This window comes from Dysidea avara, chromosome 5 (assembly GCF_963678975.1).
Source record: "Dysidea avara chromosome 5, odDysAvar1.4, whole genome shotgun sequence".
Taxonomy (NCBI): domain Eukaryota; kingdom Metazoa; phylum Porifera; class Demospongiae; order Dictyoceratida; family Dysideidae; genus Dysidea; species Dysidea avara.
The window spans coordinates 40396244-40413635 of NC_089276.1; the positions used below are offsets into that span (position 1 = coordinate 40396244).

Below are 17392 nucleotides of genomic sequence, written 5' to 3' on the forward strand. Positions count from 1 at the left end.
AGTCTTGCATGGCCAATCCACTTTTTCCCCCCTCACGGCGTCTCGCACGATGTTTACACCAATTAGAAATTATAAGCGCCTCTGAAAAAGTGTCTGAAGCTGACTGCATTAATTACAGGTCACTCGCTATTTTCCCAGAGTATTTGTTTGCACAATGTTTCTAAACTTTAGTAGCTAGGTGACATAATAGACTAGTATGTTCATTGTGCAGCAGGCGAACAATTACCAGCTAAGCCAAGCTAAGCAAGTTCCATCAGCTCTTCATACGTCATGATACATTTGCACAATGTTCCTAAACTACTCTAGTAGCTAGGCGGCATAATAGACTAGTATGCTTACTGTGCAGCAGGCAGGGAGTGGCCTATAAATGCAATCAGCTTCAGACACTTTTTAGAGGCGCTTATTTCTAATTGGTGTAAACATCATGTGACTATATACGCAGCGAGGGGAGAAAAAGTGGATTGGCCATGCAAGACTACTTGCAAAGGTACCTAGTACAAGTATAGAATACTGTGAAGTGTATAAAATTCCAAGCAGAGTTGGATTTCCATGGGTCCCCTGGTCCACTGTTTTAACCTACCCCAATTTGTGGCATTCTTAAAACTAGAAGACCAGACAGCCAAGTCCTACCTGTCAGCAGTCCGGCACCTGCAGATATTTTATGGTCTTGGGGGAAACTCAAATAAGCTCAATGCCTAGGCTGGAGTTAGTCATCAGGGGTATGAAGCATCTTCAAGCTGGCCTCCCATCCAGACCTTGCCTCCTGATTACTCTGGATATTTTGAGAAGGATTCGCACAACATGGGATGGCAGCCAGGACTGGGATCACATCATGCTTTGGGCAGCTATGTGTCTTTGCTTCTTTGGTTGTCTGAGAGCAGGATAGGTTGTGGCTCCTGATACAGTCTTTGACTCCTTCTAGCACCTGTCTTACCAGGATGTGGCAGTGGATAGTTCAGCTGCCCCCCTAATAGACCTCTTTGAAATATGCGCCTAAATTATTGGAATGCGCTAGGGGGGGTTGGGTCAAAACCTGTATGACTAGTATGACAATCCAGGCAAGCTCGTCCTTCTAGTTAACCCTGTTTAACCTGCTGTTAAACTTGTATCTAATCCAAAACAGCCAAGCTGTAAAAAAAGTGTGCGGCCCTCAGAAAGGCTATGGTGAAAAAAGATGTGAAATCCAAGGTGGCGGCCAAGAAATGGCTGTGATGGTAGGTTAATGGTAAAAATTTTAATAATGACAATTCAGGTAAATTTTGTGAAGCGGCACAAAAATTCACCTGAATTGTCGTTATTAAAATTTTTACCATTAACCTACCATCACAGCCATTTCTTGGCCGCCACCTTGGATTTCACATCTTTTTTCACCATAGCCTTTCTGAGGGCCGCACACTTTTTTTACAGCTTGGCTGTTTTGGATTAGTTTCATTTCTTTTTGTATTTGTATACCCCAAAGCCGGCCTATGGCCAGCTTTGGGACTTTTTTAACCTATGTTTTTTTTCTTTACTACAGGAAGAAGTAAAGATGAAGTAGATATACTTTAAATATTTTATCAGTAAATGTACAAATTATATATATAATACACATGTGACCGGATTTGCAAAAAGGGGCCTTCCACACACATCCAATTTGCCAACTTTGACAATTGATAACTTCAGATTGGAAAGAGCTATTGCCTTGAAATTTGGGCAGTGGTGATTTCTTTGCAGCTGAACTCTCCACATGATGGTTTCTTTGTAGCTGAACTCTCTATAAAGGCAATTTCTTCTAGCTGATCTCTCTACAGGGAGATTTGTTTGTAGCTGAACTATCTACAAGGTAACTTCTTCTAGCTGATCTCTCTACAGGGTGATTTGTTGGTAGCCGAATTCTGTACAGGCGATGTGTTTGCAGCTGAGCTCTTTACAAAATGGTTTCTTTGTAGCTGAACTCTCTACAAGGTAATTTCTTCTAGCTGATCTCTCTACAGGGAGATTTGTTTGTAGCTGAACTCTCTACAAGGTAATTTCTTCTAGCTGATCTCTCTACAGGGAGATTTGTTTGTAGCTGAACTATCTGCAAGGTAATTTCTTCTAGCTGATCTCTCTACAGGGTGATTTGTTTGTAGCTGAATTCTGTACAGGTGATTTGTTTGCAGCTGAGCTCTTTACAGAATGGTTTCTTTGTAGCTGAACTCTCTAAAAGGTAACTTCTTCTAACTGATCTTTCTACAGGGCAATTTGTTTTTGGCAGAATTTTCTACAGGGTGATTTCTTTGCAGCTGAACTCTCTACATGGTGGTTTCTTTGTAGCTGAACTCTCTACAAGGTAACTTCTTCTAGCTGATCTCTCTACAGGGTGATTTGTTTGTAGCTGAACGATCTACAAGGTAACTTCTTCTAGCTGATCTCTCTACAGGGTGGTTTCTTTGTAGCTGAACTCTCTAAAAGGTAACTTCTTCTAACTGATCTTTCTACAGGGCAATTTGTTTGTGGCTGTATTTTCTACAGGGTGATTTGTTTGCAGCTGAATTCTCTACATGGTGGTTTCTTTGTAGCTAAACTCTCTACTAAGTAATTTCTTCTAGCTGATCTCTCTACAGGGTGATTTGTTTGTAGCTGAATTCTGTACAGGTGATTTGTTTGCAGCTGAGCTCTTTACAGAATGGTTTCTTTGTAGCTGAACTCTCTACAAGGTAACTTCTTCTAACTGATCTTTCTACAGGGCAATTTGTTCGTGGCAGAATTTTATACAGGGTGATTTCTTTGCAGCTGAACTCTCTACATGGTGGTTTCTTTGTAGCTGAACTCTCTACAAGGTAACTTCTTCTAACTGATCTCTCTACAGGGTGATTTGTTTGTAGCTGAACGATCTACAAGGTAACTTCTTCTAGCTGATCTCTCTACAGGGAGATTTGTTTGCAGCTGAGCTCTTTAAATAATGGTTTCTTTGTAGCTGAACTCTCTCAAGGTAACTTCTTCTAGCCGATGTCTTTACAGGGTCACTAGTTTGTAGCTGAATTCTCTACATGGTGGTTTCTTTGTAACTGAACTCTCTACAAGGTAACTTTTTCTAGCTCATCTTTCTACAGGGTGATTTATTTGTAGCTGAATTCTTTACAGGTGATTTGTTTGCAGCTAAGCTCTTTAAAGAATGGTTTCTTTGTAGCTGAACTCTCTACAAGGTACCTTCTTCTAGCTGATGTCTCTACAAGGTCACTAGTTTGTAGCTGAGCTCTCTACATGGTGTTTTTTTTTGTAACTGAACTCTCTACAAGGTGACCTCTTCTAGCTGATCTTTCTACAGTGTGATTTGTTTGAAACCGAACTCTCTACAAGGTAACTTCTTCTAGCTGATCTCTCTACAGGGAGATTTGTTTGTAGCTGAACTCTCTACATGATGGTTTCTTTGTAGCTGAACTCTCTACAAGGTAACTTCTTCTAGCTAATCTCTCTACAGGGAGATTTGTTTGTAGCTGAACTCTCTACATGATGGTTTCTTTGTAGCTGAACTCTTTGCAAGGTAACTTCTTCTATTGATCTCTCCACAGGGCGATTTGTTTGTAGCTCAACTCTCTACATGGTGGTTTCTTTGTAGCTGAACAATACAAGGTGATTTTTTCTAGCTGAACTATCTCTTTTCATAGTTGCATGAACTCCCTACAAGGTAACTTCTTCTAGCTGATCTCTCTACAGGGTGACTTTTGTGTAGCTGATCTCTATACAGGTTTCTTATTTCTAGCTGATCTCTTGAATTCTCTTCAGGGTGACTGCTCTATTAGGATGACTGCTCTATTAGAGTATCTCGATCTCGCACTTGCCACACCAAGTTGGATTTCGTGTTATAACTCCGTGGCTTTAAGTCTTATTCTTCTACACCATTGATGAGCCTTTCTAAGATGATTACTCCATCTGTACAACGATTTTCAAAGCATTACCCTAAGCGGTTAATCTGGTAGGCGTGGCAAGCAGTCGTTTTTTTATTAGCTGATCTCGATTGCGTAATTGTTACACACTGTTGGTTTTTTCGTTGTATCTTCCTGGTTTTTAGCTCGATTTCTTTCAAACCACAAAAGGTTTGAGGTTCAATAGTTAACCTATTCACCCACCGATTTTCAGCTTCTTCCCATACGCGGTTTACCCTGTAGGCGTGACAACATATTGGTGTTATTTTTTGTAAATAATCGCTCATAACTCTTTGCCTGTTTATCGTATTCCAGCCAAAGTTGGTACCGAGATGCGCCTTTATATCCCCCTTCTGTGTGCCAAATTTCAAGGCAATCGGATAACGCGTTCGCGTTTTATAGCAGTTTTTGTAAGTGTGCGACAAGAAAAAGAAAAATAAGAAGAAAAAAAACACGAAGAAACTGAGCCAATTTTTGAAGTCGCATATCTCGGGAACGCACGAAGCGATTTCGCTCAAATTTGGAATGTGGAGTGCTGCAGTTGGAGGGAATGTCCACAGCAAAAATCGTCTTGTTTCATCAAGGAAGCACAGAGCTACGGAGGTGCTAAAATTGCGTTTTCTTTCTTCCTGTCAATATACTCACGGGTGTTACGCGCCGGCTTCTTGGGCCGCACGACACACTACCGTGTGTCTTGATCAATTACAGGACTTCTGAAATCTGCAGGATGCAAGTTTATTTAAGAGTGTTACTGTATCAAACAGAAGCTTTTATGACAACTGCATCAGTATGGTCATATAAGTATAATATGAAGACACTTAATAGTTAATACAAAACAGTTAATAATATATATATTAAAAAAACAGTTGAATAGTTCATACAAAAACACTTGATGAAAGAACAGTTTGAATATTTCATACAAAATAGTAAATTATAAAAGTTGAATAGTTAATGTATTGATAACTTGGATAAGTTTTTGTTCAAAAAAATTAATGCATCAATATTTTTTGGTTTTAAATTACTTCTTAACTTTGTGACTGTCAAACCTGCCGTAGAGAATACTCTTTCTGAAGAGGTGGTAGTAGTCGGTATGCACAGTAGTTGTCTAGCCACATATGACACAACTTTAAAGCGACCAGCATTCAATTGCCACCAAACAAGTGGATTGTCTCATCTAGGTGGAGGAGATTCAGTCAACAACTCTGAGCTGAGGGAGGGTTCTGCCACTGCTGCTTCCTCACCAAGGAGTTTCACTACAGCAGTCAATCTCTTGGTCGCTTTACATCAGATGGAGAAGGCTCATGTGAAGTTTGTGAACCATGCTCATGCTCTTCATACACTTTATACATCTCCATCAGCTCTATGATTCCTTTCTTTAGGGAGTCTTGTTCACTTTCTGTGTATCTACCTAAGGTGAGATTTTTAAATCTAGGGTCAATAATAGCTGTCAGTAACATTGGGTGTGCAGCATGAAGAGAATTGAGTTCAAACCTCTCGGAAATCTCTGATGATACAATTTCTTTGAATTGCTTGATTACACCAGAATCTGACACGTCTGGCACTAACTGGTCAATGATACCATGTAATATTGGAAACGCAGCTGACATTGACACATTCTCCTCATAACTCAAAAAAGTTGTTGCAGTACTAAAGTTTTCTTAAAACCTCTACTAATTCTTCGACTAGTTTCCATTGCTCAGATTTTAAATCCAAGTACCTATCACTGGGTTTTGTTACCTTACTATCGGAAAGAACAGCAGTTATAGGCCACCAGAGTTTCAACAGGCGATCTAACATCTGATATCAGTTTCATCGAGTGACACAACTGTTGATTAACTTTTACCAGGCATGTTCATTTCAATTTGTTTCTGTTTAAGAGCTTTGGAAGCTACCACACTGTGGTGAAAGTGTGTAACTATCTTTTTTGCAGCAGCAAGTAGCCTGTCAATGGAGTTAATTTTAAATCCAGCTAGAATACAGAGTTGAAGGCAGTGAGCAGTACAATGTAAGTTATGGCAGTTTAGTTCATTATGCAAAATTTCCATGGCAGCCTTCATGTTGGAACCCTGGTCATGACTAACCATCCTGACAGTATCCAAAATCTCCCATTTTCCCACCATTTCTTTCAACTTTTGTGCAATGTTTATCCCTGTGTGCCGCTCTGGGAAAGGTAAGGTTTCCAATACAAAAGCTTGTAGCATCCAGTTGTTATCAACGTAATGTGCTGTTACAGTGATGTAACTTTCTGTGGCGATGCTTGTCCATATATCTGTAGTTAACGATATAAACACTGCTTCCTCACGTAGATTTTCTTTCAGATGATTTTTGTAAGTTGCGTGTTTAAGGTTGATATCAGCGGTAAATTGTTTTCTACTTGATAAGACATACCCCGGGTCCAAGTACTTCATCAAGTTACGAAAACCATCACATTCAGCAGTTCGAATGGGGCGTAGGTCTTGAACAATCATATTAGTCACTCGGTCGCTTATATTCTTTGCACGTGCTTCACTGCATTTTGCAGGTCTTACAAATCCATCAAGGGTAGATGTCTTCCTGTTCTCTGTCGTGGTCATCTCATTGTCCGGACAGTAAAGCGTCAAGTGCTTCAATGCGAGGTGATTTTGGAGGTTTGTTATACCGCCTAAATAGGCTAATTCTTTCTTACAAATAGTGCATACGGCTTTTCTACGGTCGTGAAGTTTCGTGTAAAACTTCCACACATCTGAAACTATTTTATTTCCAACTGCACCGTCCTTATTGTCTGACGCCATTTTTTTCCTAAACAAAAGGATGCATTGTAAGCAGTGCGCATGCATATATATAAGCATGCGAATATTCGAATGGGCATTGGCAGATCCAAAGCCTCTGTCAGCTTCAAAGCTTCTGATTATTCGAATACTTCGTCTCAACCCTAATATATATATATATGTGTGTGTGTATATAAGCTCAGATTCAAGACCCATCTAAATATTGGTGGAACAAGAAAAAAATCATTTGTACACTGTGCTATACACATCATCTAAACTTACACAGAACACAAGTAGTATCAGCAGCTTGTAGTACACTGATCACGTTAGGTTGACTACAACAATCATCATCTGTAGTAGCAACAGTTGTCATCAGACCGTTAGATAATGTATTATCATCACATCCCATCACTGGATAACATGTACGTTGGGGTAGTGCTGGTGAAAGAGAATTAAACAAAATTGAAATAACATTGTGACTAATGACAAATAAAATAATTAAGTGGTTTATATACATGACTGATTTATGGTTAACTCATTGAATGTTTACATAATACTATCACAAGAAAGCAAAATGAGTTATTACTGTCAGTCTAGAAAGTAGTACTTTAAATTCGTACAAGCTTTAAAGTAACGCTAGCTTGCTAAACACTAGTTCCCAGCTCACATCTAGAGGTGACGCATGTTTTTCTGGTGTTGTTCACCATTTTGCAAAACCAAACTTTGTTGTAACATTTTGGCATAAAGAGTACTCCCTGTACACTATCACTCTACCCTACCTGTTTCTCATGCAGCATCCAGTAAAATACCATTATCTTTTTAATAATGCGTCATATTTGTACAGTAAATTACATGTTACTATATGCCTGCAAAAGTAATGTCATACAGTATGGTAGTACTGTATGTACCACTCTGCGTGGACAGTTCAAAGGCCCCGCCAGTGCCATAATTTGTATATGGCACTCTTGCTGACCGCAGCGAGTATATTATAACTTATAATGTACTGGTTGTGGTTTTGCAGACCACAATGAGTGCATTATAAGTTATAATGCACTGACCGCAGTGCTATACAGATATTACACTGGCTGCGGTTTTGTGCAGTAATGTACAAGTGCTGGCAGCCGAGACCACTACGACACCTCACCTAATAGGTGGAAAGACACCTCACAAATCACTCAAATTCTTTTATAGCCTGACATGTAAAGGTCTATGGTGGGCCATAACATCACCAATACGTATAATGTTTACCAAGCAGCAAATGGCAATCGAAAAAGCCAACGCAATGGCCACAACTCTAGTCTACATATATATAAACATACTTATACACCTTACCAGTCTGGTGCCATCTTAGCCCAGGTTAAACCGTCTATTAGCTGCTTTTTTTCACTTGAGAGAATCACTATGGTGATTAGTCTAGTGCTTAGTCTATATGGCGATTGAGTGATCACGCTGGCATGCTGAACACTACATGATGAGAGTCGAACAGCAAATGCAGGTTAGTGATATAACCCATAGCGTACTAGCTTTCAATATCTCAGGTGGCTGCAGTACTGTAGAGGGAATGTCACCGCAACGTTCGGCTTGGTTACCCACAATTGATGTTAGAAACTTGGCCTTTATAAGGGTTACAGATGTTTTATGAGATTCTCCCCACCTATTAGGTGAGTGATACATAACAGTTATACAATGTGCACTTGTGCTCTGCTCGTATAAACGCACTTGCCTTCGGGACTGACAGCCCTCAGGCTCGTGCGTTTATATCAGGCAGAGCACTCATGCCCATTGTATAACTATATAATATTAGAGATCATGGAGGTTTGGAGCTTTTCTGGTCAAAAAATATCATCCAAAAACCAGCTTCACAATACCATCCTGGCACCTTGGCAGTATTGGTTAGGTATAACCAAGCCCAAAAGTACCTTCAGTATGACTATAAATGCTTCCAATAGATAGCTACAATTTAAAAAAATATTCAATGGAATTTTTTACTGACTAAATGCCTGATTCCTTCAGACAAGCATACTTGATAATGGCTAAGGCTACAGGCTTAATTTTTTCACTGTTCGACATTGCTTTGTCTCAAGATGTGCCTCTTGGCATACTTCAGTGCGTAATAAAATGCACACATCATGGGCTTACCTTTGTCCTCCTTTGTGCCCCACTTTTTGCTGACTACCCAAGGTGTAAATTTGCGGTAGCGCGATGCTTGGCTTCCCTACTTTTGTGGTAAATGGGAATCGTTCATATTTTCCATGGTGACTGAATTAATTGCAGAGGCACTTCTACTTCGTTTGTAACACTGTGTATTGGGCTGAAAATTCAGTTACGGATATAAGGGATTAAAATGTTCACTAGTATATCTGCAGGTGTAGGTAATCTCCCTTGTTTCCCTACTTTTTTCTATGACCCCTAATTGAACTTAAAATTCCTAATTTTTCCTTTTATACTTGTTACATTCATTGGTAATATTTCAGGACTAAATTATCTACAAATGCGTGATCAGCTCTGTTCTAAATACATGGATTGAATAGCCCTGTAAATCAGTTATAAATTTAAATTTAGTTTCAGTGTAGTCATTACACACCCCTATTGCCCTATTGGTTTAAGCTAATGGATCAAACATACGGGTAGTGATAGATCAAACATAGAAATTTTGAAGGCTATATAATGTAAAACTGGTTTTCAGAGCCAGTAGTTACATGTGCCTACATCACAACTGTGTACAACACAACAATACTTACTCAGGTCTACTCCACTACTCACAACAGATCCAGCAGTGTTACTAACAGTACAAGTGTAGTTACCCTCGGCTGACATAGTAAAGGAGGACACAGTTAATGTGGACACTCTGTTACGTTGATTATCAGTTACTATGTTAGTTGTGATGTTATTGTTACCACCATCAGTTAACATTACTCCATCTCTCATCCATGTTATATCAGGAGTAGGAGCAGCTCTACCCTCACAAGTGAGAACTACACTACCAGAATTTTGCACTGACATAGTACCACTTAGTGACCTGACCAAAATTGGTGTAACTGTAGAAAGGAGACATACACATATCATATAGTGTTATTAACAGTAAAAGAGAGAAAAGATTAGATCTATTAAACAAACAAAAAACAATTACAACATTCTGTAGCTACAGTTATGAAGAATGTATAAGTAGGAATGACAGTAATAAAGTCTCTGCAATAAGAACACATTTTGCAACCATTTAAGTATCCATTATTAAACCAGCTATGTGCCCATAACTTCATGAAGGCCAGCTGTGGGTGTGCACATGGTTTCCAAATTTTTTTACCAAAAATGTGCATGTATGTATGTACGTGTATGTTTGTTACTTCCTCTGTCCAAACCCGCACTTGTACAGCACCAGCTAGAAATATGGGTGAAGTGAATTACTGAATACATTAAGAATGCCTTTCACAATGGGTTATGCAATACGTGACCGGATCTGCAAAAAACCGACACAATCGTGCAAGCCTAAATTTACAGTATAAAGCATAGGTGAAATACTTGCTAAGCATTTTGTACTTTTGTGAATGTTTTGTTCTTAGTGAAGAAAGGGACTAACAATAAAGCCCAGATATCATCTTATTTGCCTTCTCAAGAGAAGCTTGAAAATCTTTGTTTTGTTGCAGTAGACCCATAGACATGCAAGTTACCAGCATTTGTTTACATCCAATCGAAATTTGTTTACATGCAATCAATGTTCACTAATTTTGAAGGTGATACAAGGACAACTTTAAGCAGTCATCGATTCCCCTATTCATAGCAAATATGATGGTACGAATTTCATCTCTGCGTGTCATTCTGGTTATAAGTTACAGCCAGCACTTGTAATTTATTTTCCTTATACTTGCTGTGTATGTACGTACATTAATCTTTCTGTTGTTGCTACTTTGTAGGGCTGTAGCTCACAAAGTTATTGGCATATGAGGCTGAAACTTTGCCAGACTTGGATAATTACATGTAGATTATTAATAGTTAATAAACAGGAATTCAAAATGTATCAGGTTTTGCAGATTAGGTTATAGGTAAGTGCCAAATATGGCATATCTAACCTTGTAGGCTACCAGGAATAATGAATTTCTTTGAAATGAAAGGGGACATGCAATTGAACAACAATGAAGGGCCACCTTGAGGCTATATCAAACAATTTGTGCGAGAAAACATGATAGACACATCATAAGTTGAGAAGATACTTCAGTGCATAATTTGTGGTTAAAGAAGTTTGTTGGAACTACGCTTCCTTAGTAGTGCATAGTGAGGTAGATACTGAATTACAAAATAATTCATGAATTATGAATTACATTAAATTACAATAGTTGCTAATCCTCTAATTAAATTAATAAAAGCATTTTATATAAAGCTTAAAATTGATTAATTGCTGGAAACAGATAGTACTAACTGCACAGGCACCTGGCTTTTAGAAGTAGCACAACATCAACTTGTTTTCATTTCTATGATCCTAAAACAGCGTCAAGTTCCCTTGCGTTAGTTTATCTTGCTGCAATTTATGCTTTGATATATCAAGACATTCATTTATTTTAACAATAGGTGAGTACTGAATGCTTAAAGTGGCCTGCAATACTTCTTACTATAGCCAGAACATCCTGCAGCGACATCATACCACTGTTGTACTGGAATTGTGAGCTTTCTCCCCTAGTCCAAAACATCACCCAGAAACTAGCCTCATTTCTTTAATATCAAACCACTGGGGTTCACTGCACCATTAAATTACGCATAAGAAAAGCTTTCAATTAGTACCTAGTTTTTAATTAAACCCTCCTAAAGTTGATTATTAATTGCTCTGTACAAATCCTATAAGCTCATGTGAGTGTGTCGTATCTCCTCTGAATGATATATGTCAAGTTAAGACCTCAGTAAAACCAAGTCATAATTATATTGGTGTCTCGATTAATCAGATTACTGTATCACACATTAATTCATTAATGACAAGAAATTCTAGTCTCAGTAGATGACGCTGTATGTACATCAGATCATGAAATATACCACAGCTTTTCTGGGATATTTTGAAGTGGTCACTACAACAAAGTGGTTGTAATAATAAAAATATAAAGGTAGCCTTTAATACCTCAGACGTAATTGATGAGGTAATAAAGTATAATATATTATTTGGAATCTAATTAATGTGGTCATCAAAATGAGGTGGTCTTTGTAAAGAGGTGAGCACAAGTAGCAATTTTACAAGTTTTGACCAATTTCAGTTTTTCAGTTACAGTTTTCAATTTCCTAACTGTACCAGTTGCCAAGCTTACCAGCCTATTACAGTGTATTTCAGTCATTATACACCTGCAATGACATGTAGGCTAGCCCTTACTAAACTGGTTTCAGCGACCGGAAACACCCTTTTCAAGTAAACACAATGAAAATGGAAAGGTAACTTTCAAAATACGTATGTAGTATGTAAAACAGCTTTAAGTGTAAATTGCCTAGTACATATGTGACTGGCTCTGGGAAAACCGGTCTTATCGCCCATTTAAAAGTATCGAGAAATGTTGGTTTTAAATATTCAGTGTTGTAGCTGGCCAGTGGTGAAAGCTACGCATACCAAATTTTCACACGTTTCACAGCAATTTCTTACCTTCCAGATCATCCACTGATGAAGTAGCCAACAGCCAAGTTTCCCGCCATTTTAGATAGTTTATAAACCAAGGTTGTCTGTATCAGGCGAGCTCCAGAAGGGTGGGAGGCGGGGGCCCTGGAAGGCGGGAAAGATGGTGTTCAAAAATTGAATAGGAACGTGTTGGGATGAATTAGGCCAAGGTATGGGCAGTTCGGGGCTCACAACTGGCTAAAATGAAAGGAAATTTACAGCACGGTCATTGTCCAACACCACGGAGCTGTACAGCCACACACAACCATCTTCTGGTTGGCCAGGGTTCCATCAAGACTCCAGACCACTCATACGGCTAGCCACTGTGCTTGAAAAAAGCAGCCAGCAAAAGCAGACCACTTTACTCTGGTCAACTGTGACAGTGAAATTTGATAGCACATTCATTAAGCTTTGTGTTTCTGTAAAAAAAATCAAACTTCCTGTCTTGGGCGATAAGAACGGTTTTCGCAGATTCAGTCACATATTATCAAACTTAATACACCAAGCGAGTTAAACAACAGATGAAAGCGGATAAAGGCTAACTAAAGACTTACCAGGGGGTGTGACACCTCTCTAAATCACGTATGCCCTTTAGCTACCAAATCACAAATCAACAAAATCTCAAGTGGTTTTGCCCATGTAAATAATCAAACTGCTTGAAAACTACTCTCGAAAACATATTTCTAAACAATACAAGCTCACAGTGATACAATACTAGTTTTAATCATGAGCTACTGTCCTTCAGAACACAGTAATAACATCACAAATCACACTACGGCAATCTCGCGTAAAGTTTCAAATCAAGTTGCAAATCACAAATCCAATTTTAAATCACAAATCAGGTTTCAAATCACGAAATGATGTCAAATCGTGTACAGATTTGCAAAGGTGTTGCACCCCTCAAGACTTACTGAGCTGTAACAGCCAACAATACAACATTTACAATAGTTTCTTTTCGTAGTTTCTATTGGTAAAGCACTCCAGAGGCTCTAGTGGATACGTAGTGGCACGAAGCGAACAAAATCACAATTATTTTAACAAATGCCTGTAACTTCTCACCACAACAACGCACATACTTCAAGTTTGGACCATTCGATGGCGTGATCTTTGTTCATCCTGAGTCCCAAGTTTTAAGTAAATCAAGCCAGTAGGCTTCAAGTTATGACCAAAACGGTAGCACAAACTTGAATAACTCGTGAACGGCGCATTCAATCTCCGTAAAATTTCAGTCACAGATTGTTATCCAGTAGTTGGATATCCCATACAAACCTCAAAGTGGCAGGGTAATTCCCTAGTGAGTAATTCACTGGAATGTGCAACTGTTCGAAAATTGGTCATTGAGTGAAGTACTGCTGTTCAATAATACATACCTGTGTTAGAGATATGGCAAACGATGAGGTTTGTGGTTTAGTCTATAACTCTCAGTGTGTTGGTGTAATTTACTTACCACTTGGTGCCCAAAGAGACCAGGGGCCGGTCTGTTGAATAGTTCAAACCGAAGTCTGTATGTTGCTGTGGTGATGAAATATAAGCGCTTGTTGATATCTGTTCCATAAATGGCGAATTACACTATCCACTGAATGACGGTTTACTTTCTGTACCTCAAAGCTTGTTTAGGCATTGGACAGACATACTGACACACGGCTTTTGTAAAACTAATTTCAGCAAATCAGGCATGCACCCTCAACCAGCATTCAGACGGCTGTGGTAGTGTGCCTGGTTTAAAAGTAGCAAAACAAGGGAACAGCTAAAAGTTATGAAACAAGACAGGTGGGAGGATGGACATTCAATTCGTGGTTAATAGACTGAAGTACTGGGATTAAATGCTTATCAAGACACACGATAGTGTGTCGTGCGGCCCAAGAAGCCGGCGCGCCACAGTGTGAGTATATTGACAGGAAGAAAGAAAACGTCATTTTCACACCTTTGTATCTTGGTGATCCCTTGGAACCAAATTTGCTACAGAGTTGCCCGCCAACAAGGGGAGTCTACAAGCCAAATTTGAAGGAAATCACTCCAGCCATTTCCAAGATACAAGCTGCCAAAGTTTCAATTTTTCTTCTTCGTTTTTTTCTTCTTCTTCGTGCTTTCGCACACTTGCAAAAATTGCTATAAAACGCAAATGCATACTACGATCACCTTGAAATTTGGCACACAGAAAGGTAGCCCAAAGGCGAATCCTAGTATCAAATTTGGTGCAAATCCAATAAATGGTTCAGGATTTACGACCAACTATTCGCGTAAAACAAGATCGATTTGTTGTCACGCCTACAGGGTAAACCGCTGCATGGAATGAGTTGAAAATTGCTATGTAGATGGAGTAACCATCGTAGGAGTGCCTTTTGGTGGTTTGAAAGGAATCAAGATAAAGACCATGGAGATATGACACAAAACCCAACCTGTGTCACAATTATGTGACCGATTTTTATGAATAAAAAAGTATTAGTTTTCATGCCTACTAGGCAAACCACTTAAAGTAATGAGCTGAAAATCGGTGTATAGCTGGAATAATCTTCTTAGAAAGTCCTTGCAGTAGTACAGAAGAATCAGATTGCAAACCACTGAGTTATGATTCAAAAGCCAACTCCGTGTAGCAAATGTGAGATCGAGATACTCTAATACAACAGTCACCCTAATAGAGCATTCAGCTAATTTATTTACTCCATTATAGAATTCTATTACATTGCAAGTTATTCTGTAGGGAGTTCAGCTGCAAGCAGTTAATCTTATAGACAGTTCAGCAAGAAGCAAGTCACCCTATAGAGAGTTCAGCTACAAATATATCGCTGTAGTGATTCAGAACATTACAAGTCACACTGAAAAGAGCTCAGCTATAAACAAGTCATGCACCCTGTAGAGAGTTCGGTTACACTCTCTAGAGAATTCAGCTACAATCAAGTCACTGTGGAGAGAGTTCAGCTACAAAGAAACTACCCTGTAGAGAGTTCAGCTACAAACAAATCACCCTGTAGAGAGATCAGCTACAAACAAGTCACCTTGTAGAGACTTCAGCTACAAACAAATCAACCTGTAGAGGCTTCAGTTACAAACAAATCACCCACTGTAGAGAGATCAGCTACAATCAAATCACCCTGTAGAGAATTCAGCTACAAAAAAATCACCCTGTAGAGAGATCAGCTAGAAAAAAATCACCCTGTAGAGAGATCAGCTAGAAACACATCACCCTGTAGAGAGTTCAGCTACAAACAAATCACCTTGTAGAGAGATCAGCTAGAAACACATCACCCTGTAGAGAGTTCAGCTACAAACAAATCACCTTGTAGAGAGATCAGCTAGAAACACATCACCCTGTAGAGAGTTCAGCTACAAACAAATCACCTTGTAGAGAGTTAAGCTACAAACAAATTACCCTGTAGAGAAATCAGCTATAAACAAATCACCTTGCAGAGAGTTCACTTACAAACAAATCTACCTGTAGAGATATCAGTTACAAACAAATCACCCCCTGTAGAGAGATCAGATCACCTTTCAGAGAGTTCAGCTACAAACAAATCACCCTGTAGAAATTTCAGGTATAAACAAATCATCCTGTAGATAGTTTTGATAACAAACAAATCACCTTGTATAGAGTTTTTCAGCAAGATAAAAGTCACCCTGCAGAGACATCAGGTCACCCTATAGAGAGATCAGCTAGAAGAAGTCACCTTGTAAAGAGTTCAGCTACAAAGAACCTACTCTGTAGAGAGTTCAGCTAGAAACAAGTTACCTTATAGAGAGATCAGCTAGAAACAAGTCATCCTGTAGAGAGTTCAGCTACAAATAAATCACCCTGTAGAGATTTCAGTTACAAACAGATCATCCTGTAAATAGTTCAGCTATAGATACAAGTCACCCTGTAGTAGGAGAAGTCACCTTGTGGAGAGTTCAGCTACAAACAAATCACCCTGTAGAGAGTTCAGCTACAAGCAAATCACCCTGTAGAGAGTTCAACCGCAAACAAATCACACTGTAGAGAGATCAGCAGAAACAAATCACCCTGTAGAGAGTTCAGCTACAAACAAATCACCCTGTAAGAGATCAGCTAGAAAAATTCACTCTCTAGAGAGAATCCTGTGTAGAGTTCAGCTACAAGCAAATCACCCTGTAGAGAGTTCAGCTACATTTCAAGTCCCTTAGTAGAGAGATCAGCTGCGAACAAGTTATCCAGTAGGGAATAATAGACATGTAATAAATATATGTAATAATTTGTACAATTACTGATAGTCAAAAACAGTTGAAATATTAAAAATCTGCTTTGTCTTTTTATTCTTCCTGTGGTAAAGAAAAAGGATAGGTTTAAAAAAACCCAAAGCCGGCCATAGGCCAACTTTGGGGTATACAAATACAAAAGAAGTGATATCTAATCAAAAACAGCCAAGCTGTAAAAAAAGGTGCGGCCTCTAAAAAGGCTATGGTGAAAAAAGATGTGAAATCCAAGGTGGCGGCCAAGAAATGGCTGTGATGGTAGGTTTATGGTAAAAATTTTAATAACAACAATTCAGGTGAATTTGGTGCCGAAACACAAATTCACATCAATTGTTGTTATTAAAGTATTTATCATTAACCTACCATCACAACCATTTCTTGGCTGCCACCTTGGATTTCACATCTTTTTTCACCATAGCCTTTGAGGGGGCGCACCTTTTTTTTACAGCTTGGCTGTTTTTGATTACATTAGTATATCTGCATGTCACTACTTTTAGCTATTTACCACTTTTATGATTCCTAATACAACTTAAATTCCCTCTACTTGTAGTACTTAACAGACTGATAACTTACCAGCAGTGACAAACACATCAATGCTCAACATCTGAGTGTTCCCATCAACATCACTAATATTACATGTGTACACTCCTTCATTAGGTGACTGAGTTGATAACACTGTCAGATTAACTCCTTCACCATCAACAACAAAGTCACTAGCCATCTGATACACACTATTGGCTGTATCAGTTGATACTATTACGTTATTATAGGACCATTGAGAGTTAACATCCACAAGACTACCAGATCCACAATAATACTGACAGGTCATCATTGAACACTGTACTAAACTGTTATTGTCTATCATTTCAAATGGACTGTCTATATACACTCCAACTCCTAGAATACAGATTTCAACTAATTATACACTG

The 17392-nt window shown here is 38.8% G+C and overlaps 1 protein-coding gene across 1 annotated transcript in view; it reads right to left on the reverse strand.

Annotated features, from left to right (window-relative positions):
* LOC136255282 (hemicentin-1-like) overlaps positions 1-17363 on the reverse strand; it is a 182945-nt gene extending 165582 nt beyond the window's left edge. Inside the window, exons 1-3 of the mRNA XM_066048008.1 lie at positions 17037-17363; positions 9376-9672; positions 6917-7072 (exon numbers count right to left, since the gene is read on the reverse strand). Of these exons, the coding sequence (XP_065904080.1) occupies positions 6917-7072; positions 9376-9672; positions 17037-17328 (745 nt within the window). The 5' untranslated portion in view covers positions 17329-17363. The remainder of the gene's footprint in view (positions 1-6916; positions 7073-9375; positions 9673-17036) is intronic.
* Positions 17364-17392: the final 29 nt, after the last annotated feature.